The following is a 27,547-nucleotide window of genomic DNA, read 5'->3' as shown; positions in this document are numbered from 1 at the left end:
TCCATGCATATAATTAGTGACCATAAAATAAAGTCCATGCATAAAAAAACTTTTGAAGTGATTTCCAATATGTGACAATCCACTGCAAACTTCAGTGCCCAACTTGTGCACCACCAGTTTCCCCCAGCCTCTCACCTCAAGTATATGGCAAACAAGCGCTGTATATACCCAGATGTTACTCCATCCTTATCCATCCAGCCTCAGTTATATACCGCTGTATATATACAGTTATTGCTTTCCCAATTTCTCCAAATATATCCAGTTAAAATTGGTGGTACATATGGGATGGAAGAAAAACAAGGGGGGCTCTCATGTGTAGTATTTAAAACACAGCTTTAATAGAACAATATATCTTCACTTACATGTAAAAAAATGACAGCAAACTCGTAGCAGACACACATGAGAGCCCCCCTTGTTTTTCTTCCATCCCATATGTACCATCAATTTTAACTGGATATATTTGGAGAAATTGGGAAAGCAATAACTGTATATATACAGCGGTATATAACTGAGGCTGGATGGATAAGGATGGAGTAACATCTGGGTATATACAGCGCTTGTTTGCCATATACTTGAGGTGAGAGGCTGGGGGAAACTGGTGGTGCACAAGTTGGGCACTGAAGTTTGCAGTGGATTGTCACATATTGGAAATCACTTCAAAAGTTTTTTTATGCATGGACTTTATTTTATGGTCACTAATTATATGCATGGACTTTTTTTGATGATCACCGTTTATTATTGCATTTTGCACATTATTACCTATTTGGCATTTTAAATTTTTTTGCAATTTTATATTTTGGAATTTATTTCACCTATGAATTTTGATTATTTATGCACGTATATGATTATTTATTATATTGCATATTAGATGCACTTTACTCATTGTTCGATTGTTGCATATTTTATCACTGTAGTGAGACAGATTCACCCTTGCACTTGTAGTTTATTATTTATTTTAGTTATTGCACTTTACATTTTTTAGGCAGCGCCGCATTTATTTATTCATTTTATATAATCCCTACAACATGATACTGACACCACCATGTTTCACAGTGGGGATGGTGTGTTCAGATTGATGTGCAGTGTTAGTTTTTCGCCACACACAGCGTTTTGCTTTTAGGCCAAAAAGTAAAATTTTTGTCTCATCTGACAAGAGCACCTTCATCCACGTTAGCTGTGTATCCCACATGGCTTCTAGCAAACTGCAAATGGGACTTCTTATGGCTTTGCTTAACAATGGCTTTCTTCTTGCCATTTTTGTGGAGTGCACGACTAATAGTTGTCTGTGCACAGATTCTCCCAACTGAGCTGTGGATCTCTGCAGCTCCTCCAGAGATACCATGGGCTTCTTGGCTTATATGATTAATGCTCTCCTTGCTCGGAGTGTCTGTTTCGGTGGACAGCCATGTCTTGGTAGGTTTGCAGTTGTGCCATACGCTTTTCATTTTTGGATGATGGATTGAACAGTACTCCATGAGATGTTCAAAGCTTGGGATTTTTTTTTATAACCTAACCCTGCTTTAAACTTCTCCACAACTTTATCTCTGCCCTGTCTGGTGTGTTCCTTGGCCTTCAGGATGCTGTTGTTCACTAAGGTTCTCTGACAAACCTCTGAGGGCTTCACAGAACAGCTGTACTGAGATTACATTACACACAGATGGACTCCATTTACTAATTAGATGACTTCTGAAGGCAATTGGTTCCAGTAGATTTTAGTTAGGGGTATCAGAGTAAAGGGGGCTGAATACAAATGCACACCACACTTTTCACATATTTATTTGTAAAAAATGTTGAAAAACATTTATCATTTTCCTTCCACTTGACAATTACCGTATATACTCGAGTATAGGCCGACCCGAGTATAAGCCGAGGCCCCCAATTTACCCCCAAAAAACTGGGAAACCTATTGACTCGTGTATAAGCCAAGGGTGAGATATGCCTGTCCATCCCTGTGTGTGTGTCCATCCATCCATCCCTGTGTGTGTGTCCATCCATCCATCCATCCCTGTGTGTGTGTGTGTCCATCCATCCATCCATCCCTGTGTGTGTGTGTGTGTGTCCATCCATCCATCCATCCCTGTGTGTGTGTCCATCCATGTGTGTGTGTGTGTGTGTGTGTGTGTGTGTGTGTGTGTGTGTGTGTGTGTGTGTGTGTGTGTGTGTGTGTGTGTGTGTGTGTGTGTGTGTGTGAGGCCTTGTGTGTCCAGCCTACCTGTGTCCCCAGCCTCCGTCCGGTCCCGAGCCTCCGTCCGGTCCCGTCCCGTCCCGAGCCGAGCCTCCGTCCGGTCCGGTCCCGTCCCGTCCCGAGACTCCGTCCGGTCCCGTCCCGTCCCGTCCCGAGCCGAGCCGAGCCGAGCCTCCGTCCGGTCCCGTCCCAGGATCACCGCTCTTCGTCGGCGCCCATTTTCCTGTTCAAATGCCGCGCCTCCCTGTCTGTGATAGGCGGAACACAATTTCCCAGCAGTCTGTGTTCCGCCTATCACGGCCATCCTTTCATCCTCGTCCGTAGTACGAGGATGAGCGGATGTCCGTGATAGGCGGAACACAGGCTGCTGGGAAATTCAGTGTTCCGCCTATCACAGGCGAAGGCGGAGCCGGAGGCGCGGCTTTTGAATTAGAATAGAATGGCCGCTGTCTGTCTGCTCGACACGCTGATCGAGCAGGCAGACAGCGATGACTCGAGTATAAGCCGAGGGGGGCACTTTCAGCCTCAAAAAAGAGGCTGAAAATCTCGGCTTATACTCGAGTATATACGGTATGTGCCACTTTTTGTTGGTCTATCACAAAACCCCAATACAATACATTTACGTTTTTGGTTGCAACATGACAACATGTGGAAGATTTCAAGGGGTATAAATACTTTTTCAAGGCACTGTAAATTACATTAAAATGAAGGCTGGGAACCTAAAAAACAATATCACCTTACTAAAAACTTTAGTTTTCACATTCATCACATTGTTTTGGAACCACTATAAATTCTGAGTTTAAAGTTTTTGTAAATTTGTACTGATGACTGCACACAAACACATTAAATTCAACCAGTATAAAAGGTACCATAGCATAAGAAAAATAAGTGTCACCAATGCGGACTACCCTCTGAAAATGCTAAATGACTGGCAGTCATGGTAATCAGCCAAGAAAATAGCATTTACTAGAGATGATCAACCATCGCTATAAAGTATTTCCCCCCCCCCCCCAAGACAAGATTCTACCATGTCAATATATTTCTGGATTAGCTCTATACTCATTTGTGGTGTAAAAAACAAAAGTAGTAAAGAAATGATAAACACCAACAATTAGTTATTCATTTGTGTAGAGTAATATACTGTATATCTGTAGGGTTACATTTACTGTAAATTCTTTTTCTTTCTACAAGAAACACATTTTATCTCAAGTATGTAACACCACCTAACATGGGCCAAGTGGCCTCATATGATCTTTTTTTATGGGCTGTGCCTAGAGCGGATAATTTTCCTGCATATGGGTTTGCCATACCTGTAATGTTGACCTAAGTAGACCTGCAAAATGGATTGTGGTGAGACAGTATATTGTTTTTTTTTCCCCCTCAAATTATTGCAATACTAGCCAGAATTTACATTCCAAATCACATTTATGACACCAAATCACAGCGGTGCGTTACTAATTACTGCACAGTTAGCGGAAATTCACATTATGATCCAAGTGTTTTTGACTGCAATGTTAATATGGAAAGCTGCACAACAATAATCAGCCCAGTTAGAATATGTAAGAGAATGGCTTAAAGTGGTTGTATAGCCAAATTGGGGACTTTTACCTACAGGAAAGCCTATAATAAGGCTTACCTGTAGGTAAAGAAAAATATCTCCTAAACCTGTACGGTTTAGGAGATATTCCCCTCGCAATGCGCCATTGACTGCAGCGGCGCATGCGCACATGGGATTCCCGGCTGGAAGCCCAGCAGATGCCGGACCCTGCCGGAGAGAAATCTCCCGTGCGCATGCGCGGGAGTAACGATATCGCGGCTCCGGCCACTCACAGCGTCGGAGCCGCGATACCCGGAAGAAACGCAGAGGGAACATGTCAGCTCCCTCGGCGTGGATCGGGACAGATGTCGGGCCTCGTTCTAAGGTAAGTATTTCATAATGAGCTAGTATGCGGTGCATACTAGCTCATTATGCGTTTTGCTTTGCAGGTGAGGAAATAAAAAAATAAATTCAGCGGGCATACAACCGCTTTAAGCTTGTCTTCCTGCAGAAGCCAATCCCGCTCCCCCACCGCGTTTCACCCACCCTGCCTTAATCCTAGACCTCCATTTTCCAACTATACCTCACCTTACATTTATCAGTGTGATGAATAATATACAGTACAGTATACTTCAAGGTCTTGTCCCCAAGATTTTATATTGTGTGGATTATTAAGAATATAGATAAAAACTCAAGGAAGTGATAAATTAATTATAGTTAGGAGATGAAGATGTATTGACGTTCCACACAAGTATGAACTCTTAAAGTGGTTGTAAACCCTTACAAACCACTTTGACCTACAGGTAAGCCTAGATTAAGGCTTACCTGTAGGTCCAAGAAATATCTCCTAAACCTATACGGTTTAGGGGAGATTTACCTGAAGACAGCGGCGCGCAGGCGCACTGGGTAAGCCGCAGATCGCGGCAATATGCGCAGGAGTGACGTAATCGTTGCTCCGGCGAATCACAGCGCCGGAGCAGCGAGACCCACCAAGAAGATGGATGCTTGGAACTACAGGGGACAGCGGTGACTTCGCTGGCTCCTGTGTCAGGTAAGTGACACATAATGGACTACTATGCGATGCATAGTAGTCCATTATGCTTTACCTTTGCAGGGAATCAAAGAGGAAGTAAACCCATCAGGGTTTACTTCCTCTTTAAGGTCACCTTACTAATCTATTCACAGACTGCAGAGGAAAATCAGATTACAAAATGACTCTTCTCACAAGAGACCTTTACATGAGAGTGCACGTTCATAGCGATTAAGGGGGCACAAAGAGATGACTAGTGCCAGCCAATAACAATTTTCTATATAGGTTGGCTACAGATATTTGATGATCACATACATAGTGAATGAAGCCTGACCTGACTTAAACTACCTCATGTCTAGAGACAATTCAACACCTTTACAGAACTACATTTATCCAAGGTTACAAGAAATGGAAAGACTGCACCATATGGTCAAGAGTTTATAGACAACTGACCATAATGTCTATACGAGCTTGTTGGACATCCCATTCCAAAACCATAGGCATTAAAAAGGGAGAGCACTCGCATAAAGCATAGCTAAACCTAAAAACAAAGTGCAACTACTTCAGCTCTCGGACCTGTACACCTGTATGGATGGGAGAAAATTTTACATTTTCAGTATTGGCCTCTTTATTCAGTGAGGAATTTGTCAATTATTTGTCAATTATATTATTGAAAATTAAAAGTGTTACTAAACCCAGCACCCTGCATTCACTATATCTGGTCTCCCACAGTACACAGAACATGGAAATGCAACTATTTTAGTAAATATAATATAAATATGCCAATTACCTTTTCTCATCAGCAGTATATAGCAACCTTATGACTTCTATCAGTGTCCAGCCGAGCACTGGTTAAAGCTTGCAGGAAGAGTTTTCATTCTCCTCTGTCCTATGAGACTGCATGACCCCTGACTTTGTCTGGATAGTGCTGACTGGCCCTGTGTTGATCACATCCCCCCCCCCCAAAAAAAAAAAATCTCTCTCTAGCAAATCATACCAAACTGAGCATGTGCAGAGTGTCTCCTAGGGCTCTGTTCTATCAGGAGATGGATTGGGGGCAATAAGAGAAGAGGAGGATTAGAGAAGGCAGGATCAAACAGCCTTTTTTCACAATACGCAGTATTAACCCCTTGATTCCACAGTGAGTATAACAAGCATGCTTTACTGCATTTACAGACTGATTTTAATGTTGTGGGTTTAGTAACACTTTAGGCTGGGTTCACACCTCCGACTGATGTGGCTCGCAGCAGGGGTCCGGTGTGTCTCTGTTCTCTGTTTCAGAGACGAATCAGGGGCGAAGTTTTGCCTGAATTCGGCCCTGAAACGGAGCCAAAGATGCAAATCCTGCCTGTCCATATAGACCCGGTCACAATCTCTTGTCATGCAAATTGGATGCGGAAAAACCCACATCCTATTCCCACAGGTGTGAACCCAGCCTAAGGCTGGGTTCACACTGCTGCGGGGGGAGATCCGGATGTGATTCGCACCGCAAATCACATCCGATCTCCGTAGCGATGCGAGTACTGCCATACAGATAGTATGGCTGAATTCGCAGCGCTCCCGCAGCAAACTCGCACGGGACCCTTTTTTTGGTCCGCAACAGAATCGGATCGCATGGTGGTTCACACCATGCGATCCGATTCCTGTGCGAGTTGGCAGATCGCACTGCGATATGCGGATGGATCTGGGGGTGTCATTAACATAACATTGACACTCCCAGCCGTCCGCATAGGGCAGTGTGAACTGCCGGTGGGAGGTGTGCGATGCGGGAAAACGCCGCGGATTCGCGGCGTTCCCGCATCGCAGCGGTGTGAACCCGGCCTTAAGGTAACAAAGTTATACATACATTGGGGGGATTTTTTTTTAAACTGCCACATCCTCCGTTACTTTAAAGTTTGCAACCATGCAGCCAATCACATCATGCCATTGAGTTATAACAGTGTTTACTCTATTCATAAATCTCTTCCCATAAATCTTTGCACATTAGTAAGTTTTCAGAAGCACTTCTTGACTGAGAAACAGTTTTGTGTGGAATTTCTATTGCAAAGGTTGGCGCATCTTATGCACAGCTTGCGAAAGATGTGCACAGTCCCCCCCAAAAAAAGCACATATCTGTTTCTAATCATTAATCTGTTGCTCCATTAACAGAAAAGGACACATGCGTTAAAATTCATTTTCAGGTTTATTTTGCATGCTTTTTGGGGGATTTTCTTTTGATAATATTGTCATGCAAAAATTATTTCATTTTCTATGTAATCTAAAGACAACGTCATAATGTACAAAAATAAACAAGGAGGTGAAGGCAAAACACATCCGATTTCTAAAGTGCTACCATTCCAAAGAACTAAGCGTCCATCAAATACTGGTGGTAAAGGAACTTTAGCATTCAGGGCAAGTTTCTAAAAAAAAAAAAAACAATCACACACACACTATTTGATTAATACCAGAACACATGCTTAAATGTGTGACTTTGCCTTATGATGTTCTAAATAACGGCGTAATTGATGTCTTAAAACCCTAATAATCACTGCTGGTCCGGATGAAGCACATATATTCTACCAAATGACCAGATCACAACTTTTTACCTGTAAATCGGGATATCTACTGCGTTAGTATCGACAAAATTAGAGTGGTCACATGATATATGTATGGAAAAAAACTTCTTGCTATTGAACATCATTTGTTATTTTTAAAGTGGCTGAAAAAGGTTTATTTCTTAAAAACTTCAGCACCGAAAGAATTTACCCCGTTCCTGACCAGGTCATTTTTTATGATACTGCACTGCGTCAATTTAACTGACAATTGCACGGTCGTGCGACGCTGTAACCAAACAGAATTTATGTCCCTTTTTTCCCCACAAATAGAGCTTTCTTTTGGTGGTATTTGATCACCTCTGCATTTTTATTTTTTGCGCTATAAATAAAACAAATACCGACAATTTTGAAAAAAAAAAAAAACACACAATATTTTTTACTTTTTGCTATAATAAATATCCCAAAATATAAAAAAAAAAAAAAAAAAAAAAAAATTTGCTCCTCAGTTTAGGCCAATATATATTCGTCTACATATTTTTGGTTAAAAAAAAATAAGCCTCTATTGAGTGGTTTGCGCAATGCTATAATTCTATGTCTTAAAGCGGGAGTCCGCCGGGACTCCGCGTTTTTTTTTTTTTAAAAGCCAGCAGCTACAAATACTGCAGCTGCTGACTTTTAAAATAGTGACACTTACCTGTCCAGCGCGCCCGCGATGTCGGCACCCGAAGCCGATCTGTAGATCGTTTCTCGGGTTCTTCCCCCGCCATCTTGGGTATGGGAATCAGGAAATGGAGCCTTTCGGCTTCATTTCCCGGTTCCCTACTGCGCATGCGCGAGCCGCGCTGCGCAATAAGGACGGTCCCTGCTGCCTCTGGGATCTGTGTGCTTTCCCAGCAGGCAGCGGGGCACTTGCGGAAAGGGGCGTAATATACGCCCCTTTCCGCAGAGAGCTATCCCGGAAGTGGGTGCAGATACCTGTACTGTACAGGTATCTGCACCCCCCTCCCCCCTGAAAGGTGCCAATTGTGGCGCCGGAGGGGGGGAGGGTTCCGATGAGCGGAAGGTCCACTTTAGGGTGGACCTCCGCTTTAAGATAAATAACCTTCTGTGTGTAGCAGCCCCCTAGCACCTCCCAATTACCTCCCCTCTCCAGAAATGTCTACAAACCATTTAGCCATCCAGTACACTCCTCCTGATTGGAGGGGACAAAGCAGCAGCACTACTGGCTCCCGCGGCTGTCAGTCAGCCAATCAGGGAGGAGAGGGGGAGGGGCCAGGTTGGGGGTCCCGTGTCTGAATAAAGGAGTTCTGACTCAGCTTGGGGGACAACCTGTAGCAAGCTGCTGGCTGAGGGACACTCAAAGGAGGGAGGGACTAGGAGCAGCAAAGAGGGGCCATAGAAGAGAAAGGTCTGGGCTGCTCTGTGCAAAACCAACTGCACAGAAGAGGTAAGTATAATATGTTTGTTATTTTTTTTTTTTAAGCGAGCTTATACAATCACTTTAAGACTGTACCTAAATCAATCATTTATGAGATCATCAAGAACTTAAAGGAGAGAGGTTCAATTGTTGTGAAGAAGGCTTCAGGGCACCCACGAAAGTCCAGCAAGCGCCAGGAGCATCTCCGACAGTTGGATCAGCTGCAGGAACGGGGCACAACCAGTGCAGAGCTTACTTAGGAATGGCAGCAGGCAGGTGCGAGTGCATCCACACGAACAATGAGGCAAAGACTTTTGGAGGATGGCCTGGTGTTAAGAAGGGCAGAAAAGAAGCCAATTCTCTCCAGGAAAAACACCAGGGATAGACTGATATTCTGCAATAGGTACAGGGATTTGGACTACTGAGGACTGGGGTAAAGTCATTGTCTCCAATGAATCCCCTTTCCAATTATTTGGGGCATCCGGAAAAAACCTTGTCCGGAGAAGAAAAGTTGAGCGCCATCAGTCCTGTGTCAATAGAAAGATCCCCTAACAAGGAGATCACCGTATCCCCCGGTACAGCAGGACTTTTAAGGCAGACCAAAATATGGGTAAAAAATATATTACAAATTTATTCACATAAATTATACACAAAATCGTTTTACAGAACAGTATAAAAATCCATACATATATCAATGCGTGGAATCATACATATAAATAGTCTGCACAACATCAAAGGTTTCATATATGGTTTTATAATGTGAGCTCCAAAACGCCTGACATGTTTCAGGAAAACATTCCCTTCTTCAGAGACATATCGAAGGAGAACAAATAGCTGTAGTCATTTATTTGTAAATGAACAAATCAACTGAGAATAAATCTCATATCAAGAGCAAATAGTTGTGTGTGAGTATATATATATATATATATATATATATATATATAAATATATATCAAAGATGTTATCTGCCAGAATTTTTGATAGATCGCTCCACAGAGATGCACAGCCAGAAAGTGCTAGGGACCCATAGGTGGCCCGCATCAAACCCGCACATAGGTCTTATATTATGCTGTTGGGGGAACAAACAATCTCCACGTGTGGTGTCTAGGCAGTTGAACAGCACTCAGTCCTGTGTCATGTCAACAGTAAAGCATTCTGAGACCATTCATGTGTGGGGTTGTTTCTCAGCCAAGGGAGTGGACTTGCGTCTCAGCCAAGGGAGTGAGCTCACTCACAATATTGCCTAAGAACACAGCCACGAATAAAGAATGGTACAAGAACATCCTCCCAGAGCAGCTCCTCCCAACCATACAAGAACAGTTTGGTGATGAACAATGCCTTTTCCAGCATGATGGAGCACCTTGCCATATGGCAAAATAAACAAGTGGCTTGGGGAACAAAACATTGAAATTTTGGGTCCATGGTCAGGAAACGCCCCAGACCCTAATCCCATTGAGAACTTGTGGTCAATTTTCAAAAGCCGGATGAACAAAAAAAACACCCCACAAATTCTGGCAAACTCCAAGCATTCATTATGCAAGAATGGGATGCCATCAGTCTGGCTGTTGCCCAGAAGTTGATTGACAGAATGCCAGGGCGAATTGAAAGAGAAGGGTCGACACTGCAAATATTGACTCTTTGTATAAACGTAATATTATTGTCAATAAAAGCCTTTCACACTTCTGAAATGCTTGTAATTATACTTCAGTATACTATAGTAACATCTGACAAAAAATCTACTGACGCAGCAAACTTTGTGAAAATTAATGTTTGTGTCATTCTCAAAACTTTTGGCTAAGGCTGTATATTCAAATATGTGTTGTGGTATTATTAAAATAGAGTTGTTTACAGATGTCTTCATAAATTCATCCTGAGAGTGGAAGTCCCTTTATCAAATGTACTTAATGAACAAAAAGATGTAAAAAAATCTAATGTGACATATTATATATATATATATATATATATATATATATATATACACATATACACACACACACACACACACACACACACACATACATACATACATCATATATATATATATATATATATATATATATATATATATATATATATATATATATATATATACATATACACACATACACACACACACACACACACACACATATTGTCAATAAAAAGCACACATTATCTTTAATTTGTCTCAGTTAAAATGACAATAAAATGAGATTTCTGGAAAAAAACACAGAAGGGTTTATTTATTTTTTTTAAACAATAGTTTTTATCAAAAAGGTTTTTTTTTTTTTTTAGGCCCCTTTCACACTTGTGCGACTTGGGACTGCAAAAGTCGCATGGCAAGTCATACCACATGATTTCCAATAAGTACCATTCATATGTGTGTGACTTCAAAGTAGTTCCTGCACTACTTTGGTCCATAGACCTCAAGATTACACAGGCATTGCTTTAAGTCACATCAAATTCGTGGCAAAATCACGCGACTTTCAGGTCGCACAAGTGTGAAAGGGGCCTTAATTGTGCACATTCTCTTTATGCGATACTGAAAAAAGATAACAAACAAAACAAATAAAAGTGAAAAAAAAAATGGTAAAAAAAATGGAAAACATCAGAAAATGAATAGCAAAGGGACGAAGAGGAGGCAGGAGTTAATGCAGGCTGATTAGGAGGTGGCTCTTACATTTGAGATCCTCGAGTACTCAATACACTGCAACATAGTTTTTTTAACCTTATAATATTGTCCTATACTATAGGGTATAGTGGTTGAGTGTCTACAGACGTTTTGGTTGTATAATGTAACATTAGTGTCCCTAAGCAGATTAGTAAGATGAGATAGGAAAAGTAATCAATTACCGAACAGGATGTATGAATTTGTTTACTGCACATACCGAGGTTTCGTCTTCCATTTCCAAAATATAAGAAATTCCTTCATCGGACGGTGTACCTGAGGGTTTAGTCCATTGTATTGATAACCAACTAATTCCAGCTTTAAGAAGTGTAGGACTTGCTGGCACTGTGGGAGCACTGCCTGAGGTGTAGAACAACACTTCTTCGCTAAAACCACTTGGAAAAACAGAATAAAATGGTCAAACAGAATAAAATGAAAATATTGAAAACTAAAAACTAGTTTACACAGAGAAGGTATCGTACCTCATGCCCATGTCGTTTTTTGCTGCAAGCCTGAAAGTGTACCCCATTGCTGGTGACAGCTTTGTTACCCTAAACTGCTTCTGTAGTCCATAGTAACACTGGGAAAACTCCTGGCACCCCTTTCCCTAATTGAAAAAAACAGTTCGTTTTAAATCTAAAATCAGAAACATTAACTCTAAAAAGTCATACTTTTTCTCACCACAAATGTAAAATATGGAAGGAAACAGCGCACAGAGGATATAGGTCATCATAGTTAAGTGGTTTAATTAGTTAATGTTTCTCAATGCTAATCCTCAAGTATCCCCAACGGGTCATGTTTTCAGGCTTTCCATTATTTTGCACAGGTGAATTGATCAGTTTCACTGCATTAGTAATTACCACAGCTGTTTAATCTGAGAGAAATCCTGAAAACTCGACCTGTTATTGTTATACAGGTTTTATATAGCGCCAACAGTTTGCCCAGCGCTTTACAACATGAGGGCAGACATTATGGTTACATTACAATTTGGTACAAGAGGAATCAGAGGGCCCTGCTAGTTACAGCTTACAATCTAAAAAGGAAGGTTCAATTGACACACAAGGTAATAGCTGTGGGGGGATGAGCTGATGAAGGAAGTAAAACAGTGTTCGTTAGGAACAGGATAAGCTGCTTTGAAGAGAAGGGTTTTCAGGGATCGCCTAATGATGGATAGATTAGGGGACAGTCAGACAGATTGGGGTAGGGAGTTCCAAAGGATGGGAGAAGCTCTGGAGAAATCCTGGAGGCGAGCATGGGAGAAGGTGACAAGGGAGCTAGAGAGCAGGAGGTCTTGGGATGACCGAAAGAGCGGCTTGGTTGGTAGTTTGGCACTAGGTTAGTGATGTAGCTGGGGGCAGAGTTATGGATGGCTTTGTAAATTATTGTTAGTTCTTTGAATTTTTTCATTGGGTGAGTGGAAGCCAGTGGAGGGATTGGCAGAGAGGGGTGGAGGACACTGAAGGGCTGGTAAGGTGGATGAGTCTTGCAGCGGCATTCATTATGGACTGAAGGGGGATAGTCTATGTAAAGTTAATCCAATGAGGAGTGGGTTGCAGTAGTCGAGGCGAGAGATAACCAGGGAGTGAATTATAAGCTTGGTGGTGTCATTAGTTAAAAAGGGGCGTATTCTGGAAATGTTGTGGAGGCCAAGGTGGCATGATTTGGAATGGGACTGTATGTGGGCATGAAAGGACAGCTCAGAGTCTAAGGTTACCCCTAGCACCCAGGCATGTGGGGATGGACTGCTAGATTGATCTTGACAGAGAAGTCAGGGGAGGGAGCACGTGGGGAAGGAAATATTAAGAGCTCAGTATTAGATAGATTCTGTTTGAAGAAGTGGTTTAACATCCAGGCCGATATGTCAGTTAGTAAATCAGTGATGCGTTAGGTGATTGATGGGGTGAGCTGAGGGGCAGAGAGATAGATTTGGGTGTCATCAGCATATAAATGGTAGTGAAAGCCATGGGACATAATCAGCTGACCCAGGGGTGACGTGAAGATAGAGAATAGCAGAGGTCCAAGGACAGAACCTTGGGAGATCCCAACGGTAAGAGGAGTTAGAGAAGAGGAAGTGGAGTTATAAGTGACACTGAAGGTGCGATGAGATAGGTAAGATTTTAACCAACGGAGAGTCCAGCCATGGAGACCAAGCAAATTGAGTTTATTTTTTGAGGAGGGGTGGTCAACTGTATCAAAGGCAACAGAAATGTCCAAGAGTAAAAGTACAGAATAATGACCATTGGTTTTGGCTGTTAGCAAGTCATTTGTGAGTTTTAGGAGGGCAGTTTCTGTGGAGTGCTGTGGGAGAAATCCAGACTGAAGGGGATCAAGAAGGTTATTCTCAATGAGATGGTCCCTCAGTCGGTTGTAGACTAAACGTTCAAGGAGTTTGGAGACAAAAAGGAGTAATGAGATGGTATGTGAGTGACTAATGCATGTTTTAGAGGGTTGGGGAAGATGCCAGTAGAGAGTGAGAGGTTGAAGGTATGAGTTAAGGAGTGTAGGATTGAGTCAGATGGTGACTGTAGTGTTTGAGAAGGAAGAGGGTCCAGGGGGCAGGAGGTTAGGTAGGCATTAGAAAAAAGTTTAGCGACTTCCTCTATAGTAGATGGATGGGTTAAAAGAGGGAAGTATTGATTGCGTAGGAGGACAAGGAGTTTAAAGTGAGGGATATATCTGTAGAGCGGAGCTCTAGAGACTAATTGTCTCACTCTTATTTTTGAAGTGATTAGCAATCTCCTGGGCAGTGAGTAAATTAGTGGGTGGGGGTAATGGAGGACGAAGTAGAGTGGTAAAGGTAGAAAAGAGTTGACGGGGACTGTTGGGGGGACTTGAGGACTGGAGTTGAGAAACAATGGTTTATACTTATGGAACAATAGTATCACCTGCTATACCATGGACAGCTTGTTCACATGAGCGGCAGCCTATGCTCACCCACTGAAAAGTAATCCCACAGAGTATGGCTTTTTTTTTTTTTTTTTTTTTTTTTTTAAGAGGGCAGTTGACAGATGTCTGGAAGGTGATATGTTGCCTCCTCAATGAGTGCTTTAACCCAGAAAAGCCCCACATGGTTGGGTCATGGCCGCATTCACTTACATTAGTCCCGTTTGGTGGCGGTGCCTCCCGTCAAAAGCAGCAGGGGTTTTAATTTATTGCTGCCGCATGTGTACAGCCCTGAGCGGCTGTAAGTTCCTCTTTATGTAAGCAGTAAAACAGCGGGTCAGCCACCTGTTTTTACTGCCTGCCCCATGTGAATGGGGCCCAATTTTACCAGAACTAGCTCACAGCCTCTATAGGTGCTTACATCAGCTTACCCAGGACAGATTTCCTTAAAACTGTAACATCTAACTATATTAAAAGGGGTAGGTTATCTGTTTGCTACAAGCAAAAAAAGCCAACAGTTTCCACACTCTTGGCCTCTGTATCAGTAATCATCATGTAACTGACCACCTTCAGCATAAAACCTCCCTTTTCACTAGCCAGCCTGTCTGGAGAGGGTTTACCTTCTAGGTGCTGTTTTTACCTTCTCAATGCCCAAAGTAAATTATAGAGCCTGGCTACAAAAAATAATGGCAGTCTACCCACTGCATGTGCTGAAGTAAAGATGGGTCCTACCATTAGTCTTTGTAGCCAAAATTGCTCTGAGGTTGGCAAATTAGGGCTGAAGTTGAGCTACAAATGTAAAAGCATTTTGCCAGGTGAAGATTACAGAGGCTGGGGAAAAGGCAGGGAGATGTAGTACATTACTTATCATTTAAAGTGGTGGTAAACCCTTACATATACCCACCACTGAATTGACAAGCCTCATGCGATACAAACATATGATACAAAGATGAAACAAATTCTTCTGCAGATGTTTTACCCGTTTATCGGCTGCCCTCTCTCCTCTATAGCCATCTAAAGCACACATTCTACACAGCATTACTGAGCACCAGAAAGCAGGGGGCAGGAATTGATGGTCACACAGTGTGTAGCATAGAACAGGAAGAAGAGTGTAATCCGGAGCTGAATGAAGGGAAAGAGTGGACCCCCTCTACACAGTCTCATAGGGAAACACACACAGCTGAGGCTATCAATCATTACTGTGGGCTGGAGGGGGGCAGGGGCATCTCCCGTGATTGTCTGGTGTCAGTATAGACCTTCAGAAGCGACTCATGCAGAGCAATGAGAGGACAAGCAAAAATTATAGTAGGCGCTTTGCATCAAGGCATTTTTTATTTCAGAGGTTTAAAACCTCTTTAAAGCTTAAGAACAACTGCAAAGAAATATGATAGCCACAGAGACATTGTGCTTAATCTGCTCCAGGCCAAATTGGGTACCAAGATTCTGTATGTTAAATATTAAATAAAAATTCTGTAGATAAAATAATTTCTGTTGCACTTACTTCATCCCACTCGAGAAGATAGCTGTGTATCTTAGAACCATTGTCACATGATGCCTAGAAATAAAAAAAACACATAATACAGTTTATTAGACAAAATAGTCAATTGGAACAAGGACCCGAGGTGTTTAAATCAAGTATAATCCTCATCTAAGCATGAAGTGTTGCAATCATCTCATATTGATCATCAACAAGCTAACAGAAGATAGGAAGAACACAGGACACAAATATGTTAAGCTTTCTTGAGTTTCAGGCAAAGCTGAAGATAAAGGATCCAATCAGAGTAGAAACTTTGGAAATGCAACTGCTGAGCTGGGATCCTTATCCTTTCTTCATTAAGTGGTGAGTCACTGGCCTTGAACAAGTACTGTATGTAGGTGAATATGTATGTACATATCAGATGTCCAGCTAGGTGAATATGTATGTATATATCAGGTGTCCAGCTAGGTGAATATGTATGTACATATCAGGTGTCAAGCTAGGTGAATATGTATGTACATATCAGGTGTCCAGCTAGGTGAATATGTATGTATATATCAGGTGTCCAGCTAGGTGAATATGTATGTACATATCAGGTGTCAAGCTAGGTGAATGGCTGCTAGACCATTGAGAGTCACTGACTTATTAGTAACTACAGGATAAAGAATACAACTGTGGACGTGTGCATCTTCAAAAATAACTAAGAAATAGCAATTATCATACATGCGCTACACACAGAGTGCAGCGTTCATGAGGTGCACTACGCACAGAGTGCGGAACTCAGGGGTGCGCTACGCACATAGTGTAGTGTTCACGGGGTGCACTACAGAGTGCAGAGGTCAGCCCACTTCCCCAGCTGCTTACCCCTGCATCCCCTTTAACATCTAATTTGTATCCCTCTACAGCTCTGACTTTTGCACAGAACCCCCCTTTCACTGGCCTCATCTTTTACCAAACTCCTTAAAGGCTCCACCATTTTACACATATCTTTCTTTTGTTGCTGTATGAAGCTGAAGCACCCAGCTGGCTCTAGTACCTCCCCACACATTGTAGGATGCTCTACCTTTCTCATTTGCAGGGGGATCATTCAATGGGGGGGCATCTGTATCCTGCATCAGTGGGGGGGGGGGGGGGAGATCACAGAGGGTGCAGCTTACCACACAACTCTTCCAACTCATTACTGTACTGCAGCCCAGACACCTGCATCTCCCTCATCTCTGTCCTGCAGTCAGTAATGGTGTCTTCTCGGGAGATCTGATCTGTGGGAGCAACTGAAAGGCAAGCTATCACTTGTAAACACAGAAGTTGGACTTCTGTGTTTACAAGTGATAGTGGTGAGCAGGGAGCAGAGGGTCAGAGCCAGAGGTGGCAGAACTGAGTTCCACCAAGTTCCAGCTGAAAAATAACCCTAAATCTGACCTACAAAGAGGAAGGAGCTTAAGAACTGGAGTAAAAGAAATAAGTCTACTATATGCAAATATGTATTTTGACGAATTGCACTCTATGGTATAAGCTACACAGGGTGCACGTAGTAGCGAGCAATTTTGAATGATTGCTACAAGATGCTACTGGTGTAGCTTACTCTATGGGAATCAATTGTTCTATACATTTAGAGGTATAGTGGTACCCATAGGGATTCATAACAATTATGGTAGTACAGTTGATCTACAAATAATATCTTGTGTAGTCTCAAGAGGTAACTATCAGAAAGCAAATTGTTAGTAACAAAAGATTAAAACACCTTCTGTAGCTTAGTCCTCTAGTTCCCATTTCTGAAGGATGCTATTTATTCTAACATCCCTTATTATTATTACAGTTATGAGCTAAAAAACACTCTTTGATGTGCCACTCAAACTGGAATAGCTAGGAGTCCAACAGGGACCAAGCCCTACCCAATTGCAATCCAGCCGTTTAATGATATTTTCTCAGACCAATATGAGCGCTCTTAGGCCTTTTTTACACTGGCATACTACAGTGTACACCATGCAAGAGCCATGTTTGCACACACAGTGTTGCATAGGTGTTCGTGCAGGCAGTGCCATTCATGTCAACTGGGACGCAGCGGCTGCATGGACACACCTGCTGTTCCCAATTTGACATTTGTGTGGGTGCACCCACAAGGATGTCAAATTGTGAGCAGCAACAGTGGCCATGCAGCTGCTGTTTCTCAGTTGACATGAATGGGACTGCCTGTATGGGGATGCATGGAACACTTGTGCATCCCTGTGTGGGCAAACACGACCCTTGCATGGGCGTACCCTGTAGTAAACCCCTGTGAACGAGGCCTTCTTGGACAGGAAAATGGTTAGTGGGCTCAAAGTCCAGCTCTGAGCTGCTGTTAAATTTACCAATGTAGCCCCCCCCCCCATAATGCATGGGTTAAATGTTTGTTTGGCTAAGGAGAAAATGAATTCATATTTATCTGGGTTGGGATCCACAAACAGTCTAGTCAGCTAACGGGAGCAAAACTCCCTTCTTTCATTTAATGGAATAGGCGTTCTCCCTGACCATCTGGAACACTCATAAGGTGAAAGGGGGCAGGGCCAAACCAAATTTTTACAAGAAAAACTCAAACTTGCATGTAAAATGTTATCTGCCTACATCCCTACATCTCTATCAATCAATGGTTTTATGATGCAGTTTTCACTGGTGGGAACATCTGCTCTCGTTTTGAATTCATGTTTATAACTGATCCAAGTTAACCACCGTGGATGATTTGTTTGAGTCGATCTGAATCAGGATAATAATGGTTTCCAATCCTACTGACGTTGGGAAGTCAGAAGCACAACATGGCAACATAGGTCCTATTGCTGCCGTTGATAACGACCATGTTATGATTTACAGATCAGAAAATAGAACATTGCCTAATTACATCAAAACACAACAAAGGCAGCAGACTGTTTAAACATGTTGCCTGGCATCACTCTTCAATGAAGTGTGAAAAGAAAAGATGGATTATCGGTAGGTGGCCGGGGGTTTCCTGACAAGTGATTCACTAACTGTATGAGCAGTGAATTGCTGCGAGAAATATGAGAAAATATTTACTAGCATATGAATGTACTCAAAGGAAGTGGCAGGAAGGACCGCTTCCACTCTTCAAACACAATCTGATAAAGAGAACAGGTGCTATTACCACCACTCCATGCCTGATATCTCCATTCTCTTTTACTTTCCAAATGTTCAATAAGTGGAACCAAGTAACTAATTTTATCACACGCTGGCCACTGATTTGATGAATTCAAGTAAAGCAAAAACAAGGTTAGCTTTGGAAGGCAAGATCAAATGTTTCAAGCTGAATAACGATGATAGCAATAATAATAAATGCATAAATGTTAAATAGAATTTCGAAGGACAATTCAAATCACTTAACCACTTACGGACCGCCGCATGCCGATATACGTCCTTACTTTGACGGGGGATATCATTGTTATGGCAGCAGCTAGCTGCCATAACCCTGGAATCCTCTTGTTTGGCCGGCGGTCCGGTTTCTGAGAAGAGTGGTCTCTGCGATGGATTCGCCACGAGATCACTTATCGGCGACGGGAAAGGGCTCACCCTCCCGCCACATTCCGGTGCCCTCCGCCGCTTACTGGATCCGCCTGCAGCGGCGGAGATAGGATCTTCACCCTGGCTGGGCATGGAGATGAGTGAGGGGAAGATAACAATGCAGGGCGGAAGCAACGTCAAAACGTCACTTCCGCCCACAGCTCTTAAAGGGCCATTTTTCTTTTTAAATGACAATTTTTTTTTTTATTGCATTTAAGTGTAAATATGAGATCTGAGGTCTTCTTGACCCCAGATCTCATATGCAAGAGATCCTGTCATGCTTTTTTTCTATTACAAGGGATGTTTACATTTCTTGTAATATAAAAGTGGCAATTTTTTATTTTATTTTTTAAAAACAGTGTAAAAATAAAAGGTAAAATAAATAAGAAAAAAAACATTTTTTTAGCGTGCCCCGTCCCGCCGAGTTCACACGAAGAAGTGAACGCATACGTGAGTAGTGCCCGCATATGAAAACGATGTTAAAACCACACATGTGAGGTATCGCCGCAGTAGAGAGAGCAATAATTCTAGCCCTAGACCTCCTCTGTAATTTAAAACATGCAACCTGTAGAATTTTTTAAACGGAGCCTATGGAGATTTATAAGGGTAAAAGCATGTCGTCATTCCACAAGCGGGCTCAATTTTGAAGCGTGACATGTTGTGTATCAATTTACTTGGCGTAACATCTTTCAAAATCTAAAAAAAAAATAAAAAATACTAACTTTACTGTGGTCTTATTTTTTCATTAAAAAAAGTGAGTTTTCCCAAAAAAGTGCGCTTGCAAGACCGCTGCGCAAATGTGGTGTAAAAAAGTATTGCAACGACCGCCATTTTATTCTCTAGGGTGTTAAAAAAAAATGTTTATAATGTTTGGGGGTTCGAAGTAATTTTCTAGCATAAAAAAAACTGTTTTTAAAGGGGCTGCAAAGCTCGTTTTTTATTTTCTAAATAGGTTCCATTAAGCTAGTGCATTGTTGGTTCACTTACCTTTTCTTTCGAATTCCCTTCTAAATGTTTTTTTTCTTTGTCTGAACTTCTCACTTCCTGTTTCTCCTCAGTAAACTTCACACCATCATCCGAGCGGTGTTTAGTCAGCCAGAACAGCTTACTGAGGAGGAACAGGAAGTGAGACATTCAGATAAAGAAAATAAAGAAAAAAAACATTTAGAAGGGAAATCGAAGGAACAGGTAAGTGAACCAATAATGCACTAGCTTAAAGAAACTTAGAAAATAAAAAAACGAACCTTTACAACCCCTTTAACTTGTAAGCAACACATCTCAAAAAGAGGCTTGGTCCTTAAGTGGTTAATGGATTTGTGGCTATCTGATTAGTAACATGGAGGGGGCACAATGGTTCGACACCCTGTGCCATTGTTGCTTGCTTTATAGCTTTGCCCAATTTCATATCTCAAGTGGCACTGATTGTGAAAGCTATAAAGACTTAGGCCTGGTTCACACTGGTGCGACATACCAGCACATGTCGCATGACGTGTACAAATCAATGGTTCCCTATGAGAGCTGTCTTAACTGATCCAACACAAGTCGGTCTGACTTTGAAAAAGGTTCCTGTACTACTTTGGTCTATTTTCAGCCCATTCAATATCAATGAAGTCGGATCAAAGTCAGATCCTCGTCCTAACCATCCGACTTGTGACATCCTACATGGCGATAGCAGCAGGAAAATACATTTATGTCACACTGGGATTGTTTTGATTGGTCGGACTATTTCAAAGTCGGAGCAAAATCGTATCCTGTTTATTCAAGTTGGATGACAGTAGGACTGATGTCACAGGGCAAAGTCGGATCAACAATCGTACAGTTATGTCGTACCAGTGTGAACCCGGTCTTATTCACATTATGGGGTTGAGTTACTGAAACTGAATAGTGCAAAAACTGGTGCAGCTGTGCATGGTAGCCAATCGGCTTCTAATTTCAGCTTGTAAGCAATTAAGCTTTGACAAAAAAAATTAAAATTAATTAGAAGCTGATTGGTTTGTATGCAGAGCTGCACCAGATTTTGCACTCTCAAGTTTTAGTAAATCAACCCGTGTGCAGTAACTGGCAGATTTCTGCACTGGATAATTGCCAGCCACCACCAGGGGTCATAGAAAACAACAGTTTTGTGCCCTGTTCACAGCTCAACTTTGGTGTATTGTGCGGAAAAATGCAGACATGCTGCATTTTTCCATAGTGCGCTGAATGGCGCTGCATGTCACCTCATTGCTATGCAGAAACATGAAGTGTCACAATGTGATGATTCAAATATATATATATAAAAAAATAAAAAAATAAAGTAAACCATGCAATGCACTGCCCCCTGCTGAACTTCAAGCGGTATTAAACCCAAAAGAAAATATTACTTATTATGCAGCTCACCAATCCATAGAAGTGGTGGCTGCATTCGTTTTCTTTTTAACCCCTTAAGGATTGAGCCTCTTTTTTTACACTTGTTTACAACTTAAAATATTTTTTTTTTGCTAGAGCCCCCAAACATCATATATTTTTTTCTAGAGAATAAAATGGCTGTCGTTGCAATACTTTGTCACATCGTATTTGCGTAGTGGTCTTAGAGCCCTCCCATGCTATGTAGCCGAGTGGGGGGGCTTCCCCTCAATCAGCAGCCTGGCATCCATGGGAAAGGACGCAACCGTCCTGCTGCCATAACCCCGGTATTTAGCGTCAAAGTAGCGACGTATGGGTACGTCGTTTTGGGTGAAGTGGTTAAGCCTTTCTTTCCTTTATTTTGACTTGGTGATTTGGCCAGTAAGTATACTATTTTTGAAAATTGGGGGTGAGGTGCCTCACCAAAATGGCAATTTACAGCACAAATTAATTTTGGTAGCATAATTAACATGGAATGTATGCTCCTTACTAAAGAACATTATTTTTCAAGTTGTTATGGGTAAAGTTCCTCTTTAAGCATCAAATGAAAATAACAAGTTTGCACCACTTTGTCTGCACAAACCCATTTCAGTCGTACAGTATATCAGTGCTTAAATAATAAATTGAACAGATTCTTTTGACCATTACAACATAATGCTGAACGTAAAAAGAGCTTTGTGCTTATTGTTTGTAAAGACCACATTCAGCTGAAATACGGGACAATATAGATTACAAAGTTATCATATAATAAATAGCTGCATTTATAACATTATTTTGAAAAATCCCTGCAAAAGCTTTAAAAACTTTCAAGGAGGGAGATGATTCCAGAAATTCTTTAGTCCAATGCCTTCTTTGGTCCTTCTATTCCAAGGATCTGCTGGTGGTGTGACTCAGCAGAGGTAGGTATACAACATACAATTTTGGACCTGCTAGAATCATTCTTTTAAAATGTATGGATTACCACATTCCAGATAATTTCTTCTATGATTATTCTTTTTCATAATACGACACCATAATAACACAAAGCCCTTGTACACACGGTCGGACATTCCGATGGACAATGTCCGATAGGACCGTGTTGTCGGATAATCAGACTGTGTGTGGGCTCCATCAGACTGTTTCCGTCGGAGTACCTGACGGATCAAGTTTTCCATCTGGGCTATAAAATTTTCCGACAACATGATCCCATCGGACTTTGCCCGATCAGGTGTAGAGAATTCTGATCGGACAAAGTGCCACGCATGCTCAGATCAAATTCCTAGACCAAAGCTATTGGCTACTAGCCTGAACGTAGTCCCGTCCTAACGAAATAACGTCATCACGTAAAGTACGATCGGATTTTCTGACAACTTTGTCCAACTGTGTGTATGCAACAGTTTCGGAGAAAATCCGTTGGACAAAATCCGACGGATTGGGTTGTTGGAATGTCCGACCGTGTGTACAAGGGCAAACATATTCTGTGCTCCTCCTCTCTGGTATTGCTCCGGCATCACTTCCCGTCCCCTGCCCCTTTCCACCTTCCAATTAAAAAATTTAGCGAATGCTCAGATTTGCTAAAGGACTCCTCCAGGTCTTTGGGACTTGGCAGAGACCGCCACATGTCTGCAGACGCATGGGAGATCCCAGCGCATGAGCACAAATGTTGTTCGTTATTGCATTGCCAAGACTCATGGTATCTGAGTGCATGCGCCAGGATCCCCTGTGTGTGCACAGACATGCTAAGAAGGGCGTTTTGTCTGCTTCAAACAGGATTTGTTTAAATGTACGCAAGACTTTTAAAAGTACTTGATCATTTTGGAACAGGAACATCAAATCCGAAAGAAAGTTGATTGAAGAAAAATAAAATCTAATTTTTGAAAACCCACAAAAGATTAACGAGGGGAAACCCTATTAGGAGCCTCCGCATTTTAACCGACTTTTGAGTCTCATTTGTAACCTTAAATAACTCACCTTCCATTGGAGGGAAAGTGAATTTTTGGTCCGATTTGCAATTCGTGGAGGGTTTGGGGTGTCTGGCTCACAGTTCAATGTGGTGAAACTTACAGCCTCTGAAGGGCTCCCTTTGACAGAGTTCAGCTCTGCTTGAACGCTACAAATGGATAAATAAAACAGAAATAGAACGGTAAATAAAGACATTGAAAGCATAAGCTATGTGTAAAAGTACCAAGTCATAGATCAATGTGGATGTCCAATTCCACGTACAGGACCAAGTTTAATGCTCAATTAATTTAGGTCTGTCAGAACCCAAAGAACTTAGGACTTTAGGTACTCTTTTATTCTTAAAGCAGTGTTAAACCCCAAAACATACATTTTATATATTGCAGCTTACCAATCCATAAATGTGGTTGCTGCATGCTTTTTTTAGCTTTTTTTTCTTTATTTTCACCTAGTGATCCAGCCAGCAACACACTTCCTGTCTTAGGGTGTCCCCAGTCTGGATGGAGGAACAAGGGAGACGGCACAGTCAACCTGAGGTGAGGGTAGTGTGGGATGCACTAGCACAGTGATGGCGAACCTTGGCACCCCAGATGTTTTGGAACTACATTTCCCATGATGCTCAACTACACTGCCGAGTGTATGAGCATCATGGGAAATGTAGTTCCAAAACATTTGGGGTGCCAAGGTTCGCCATCACTGTACTAGCAGATTTAAATTGATTTGACTAGAAAATTAAAGTTGAATTCCATCTAACACATTTTAAACAATTACAGCAACAGTTTTTTTTCTTCTTTTTATTTCCTTCTGGAAAGCTTGTTCTGTTAAAATAAGTTGAAAAACACCACTTACTGACTGAATCATAAGGTGAAAAAAAGAAAAAAATTAGAAAAGGCACTAGCCAGCAACCATATTAAAGAATTAGTAAGCATAAATATACAGTATTTATCAGCGTATAACACACACATTCATTTTAAGAGGGAAGTTTCTGGAAAAAAACGTAAATTTTAAATAAGGAAATTTGAAGCAAAATAAGGGTCAATTCCCATCTGCAGCCTCCCAAGTGCCATCAATGCAGCCTCACCTTTGCCATCAATGCCTATCTGCAGCCTCACATGTACCATTAATGCAGCAGCCTCACCACTGCCATCCGTGCAGCAGCCTCACCACTGCCATCCGTGCAGAAGCCTCACCACTGCCATCCGTGCAGCCTGATCGAAGCCCATCTGCAGCCTAGAGGGGACAGGGAGGGGGGCGGGACGGGCACCGACAGATTACATACAGTGAGAATCTCCTACGATAGACAGAGCAGTGGTCTAATGGTGGCCCTGGAGACGGGACTTCCTATTACAGAGGCCGCCATGTAAACAGGAGATTCTGACTGTATGTAATCTGACAGTGCTTGTCCCGCCTCCCTGCGCATAACACGTAAGTGTTATACACCAATAAATACAGTAATTCATTTTGTGGGGAAGGGGTTAATACCACCTAAAATACAGTTTTTTTTTGTTGTATTATTGCCTGTTGGACATCTTTTCTTGTATCTATTTATATACTACATTTTATTCTTAGAATACGTGGTGGAGGCTGTTTTTGTGTGCAAAGGGAGAAGTATATAGTTAACCGGCCACAGTGTCATTGTCATTCACTCTTAGATTCTGTCCCTGTGCAGGGCTAGGCGGAGAGTGTCATCATATACGGGCGACAGCATGTTCAGACTGGACTTGCTGTTTGTGACAGTCAGGAGTAGAAAATCCTGTTAACTTCCACACACATGAACAAAAAAGCACTTAACAGTGAGAGACAGAACAACAACAAAAATACACAGAAAAAAAAGCATTCCATAAAAGTTATAAAAAAGCTATTTTACCAATTAAAATGCAAATTAATTTATAAGTATTTGACCCCCTTTGCAAAACATGACTTCGTACTTGGTGGCAAAACCCTTGTTGGCAATCACAGAGGTCAGACATTTCTTGTAGTTGGCCACCAGGTTTGTACACATCTCAGGAGGGATTTTTTCCCACTCCTCTTTGCAGATCCTCTCCTAGTCATTAAAATTTTGAGGCTGACGTTTGGCAACTCCCTCCACATATTTTCTATGGGATTGAGGTCTGGAGACTGGCTAGGCCACTCCAGAACCTTAATGTGCTTCCTTCTACAGCCACTCCTTTTTTGCCTTGGCCGTGTGTTTTGGGTCATTGCCATGCTGGAATACCCATCCACGACCCGTTTTCAATGACCTGGCTGACGGTACAAGGCCCTGTCTATCGTCCCTTTGATGCAATGAAGTTGTCCTGTCCCCTTAGCAGAACAACATCCCCAAAGCATAATGTTTTCACCTCTATGTTTTGTGGTGGGGATGGTGCTCCTGGGGTCATAGGCAGCATCCCTCCTCCTCCAAACACGGCGAGTTGAATTGATGCCAAAGAGCTTGGTTTTGGTCTCATCTGACCACAACACTTTCACCCGGTTCTCCTCTGAATCATTCAAATGTTCATTGGCAAACTTCAGATGAGCCTGTACCTTTGCTTTCTTGAGCAGGGGGACCTTGCAGGCACTGCAGGATTTCAGTCCTTTCGCGCCGTAGTATGCTACCAATTGTTTTCTTAGTGATTATGGTCCCAGCGGCCTTGAGATCATTGACCAGATTCTCCTGTGTAGTTGTGGGCTGATTCTTCACCGTTCTCATGATCATTAAAACCCCATGAGGTTAGATCTTGCATGGAGCCCCAGACCAAGGGAGATTGACAGTTATTTTTGTGTTTATTCCATTTGCGAATAATCGCACAAACTGTTGTCACCCTCTCACCAAGCTTGGTGATGAACTTGTAGCCCATTTCAGCCTTGTGTAGGTTTACACTCTTGCCCCTGACATCCTTGGATATCTCTTTGGTCTTGGTAATGGTGGAGAGATTGGAATCGGAAATTGCTTTTGTGGACAGGTATCTTTTACACATGTAACAAGCTGAGATTAGGCGCACTCCCTTTAGGAGAGTGCGCCTAATTTCAGCTCATTACCTGTATAGAAAACACCTGAGAACCAGAAATCTTGTTGAATGATAGGGGATCAAATACTTCTTTTACTCATAAAAATGCCAATTTATTTATAACTTTTTTGAAATGCGTTTTTCTGGATATTTTTGTTGTTATTCTGTCTCTCACTGTTAAAATAAAATATAAAATTATAGACTGATCATTTCTTTGTCAGTGGGCAAACATACAAAATCAGCAGGGGATCAAATACTTTTTTCCATCAATGAACATATCTGGAATAAAGTATTTCCATATCTGAAATTAGCCAATGACCTACTAACGATATCCAGGAAATCCTCTGACAGACAGGTACACATGTGTGAGGGGGCCTGGAACTCCACCTGTTAGCTCGATATAAACAGATAATATTCATAGGCAAAATTTAAAGCTGAAATTTATTCTGCCTTTTCTGTTTCATTCATGCTTTAACCCGCCAATAAAAATCTTAAATAAAACCTTTCCAATATTATTACATAACTCATTTCAGACAGTGATGTCATCACTGTGTCTCTGTACCTCTCTATGAAATGCAGGCAGATCATGATTAGTGGGAGTGTCCTTCAGGGTACTGTACATAGCTTTGTGAAAAGCACCCAGCCTCAGTATTTCCCTGAAGGGCCCTTAGCCCTGATGCAAGCAGTGGGCTTACTCTTGGGAGGAATTTGCATTTATCAAAATGCCATGAATACATGTCTGGAGCAGTGGATGTACCTAGGCAGGCTGCGTTTGCATGCAGAACTTCTGATGTAGCACTCACATGTGATACTGAGTATTTTTGATTGAAAGAACTGAAATCCAATAAATGAAAGGACAGGTCAGAAATGGTCATTTTGGAAAATAAAGGGCTAGATCAGTGATGGCGAACCTTGGCACCCCAGATGTTTTGGAACTACATTTCCCACGATGCTCTGGCACTCTGCAGTGTAGTGGAGCATCAT

At 41.9% G+C, this 27,547-nt stretch overlaps 1 protein-coding gene across 4 annotated transcripts in view; it reads right to left on the bottom strand.

Moving 5' to 3' along the window:
• Nucleotides 1–27,547, bottom strand: part of FNDC3A (fibronectin type III domain containing 3A) — a 443,791-nt gene that overhangs the window by 107,221 nt on the left and 309,023 nt on the right. For all 4 annotated transcript variants that reach the window (XM_077484274.1, XM_077484275.1, XM_077484276.1 and 1 more), the window contains 4 exons: nt 23,589–23,727; nt 15,735–15,788; nt 11,833–11,957; nt 11,571–11,745 (listed from right to left, as the gene is read on the bottom strand). In XM_077484274.1, the coding sequence (XP_077340400.1) occupies nt 11,571–11,745; nt 11,833–11,957; nt 15,735–15,788; nt 23,589–23,727 (493 nt within the window). The remainder of the gene's footprint in view (nt 1–11,570; nt 11,746–11,832; nt 11,958–15,734; nt 15,789–23,588; nt 23,728–27,547) is intronic.

The sequence above is a fragment of the Lithobates pipiens genome, unplaced genomic scaffold (genome assembly GCF_037356315.1).
Source record: "Lithobates pipiens isolate NorthernLeopardFrog02 unplaced genomic scaffold, aLitPip1_a1.2 Scaffold_16, whole genome shotgun sequence".
NCBI classification, from domain to species: domain Eukaryota; kingdom Metazoa; phylum Chordata; class Amphibia; order Anura; family Ranidae; genus Lithobates; species Lithobates pipiens.
This window is presented reverse-complemented; position numbering and strand designations above follow the sequence as displayed.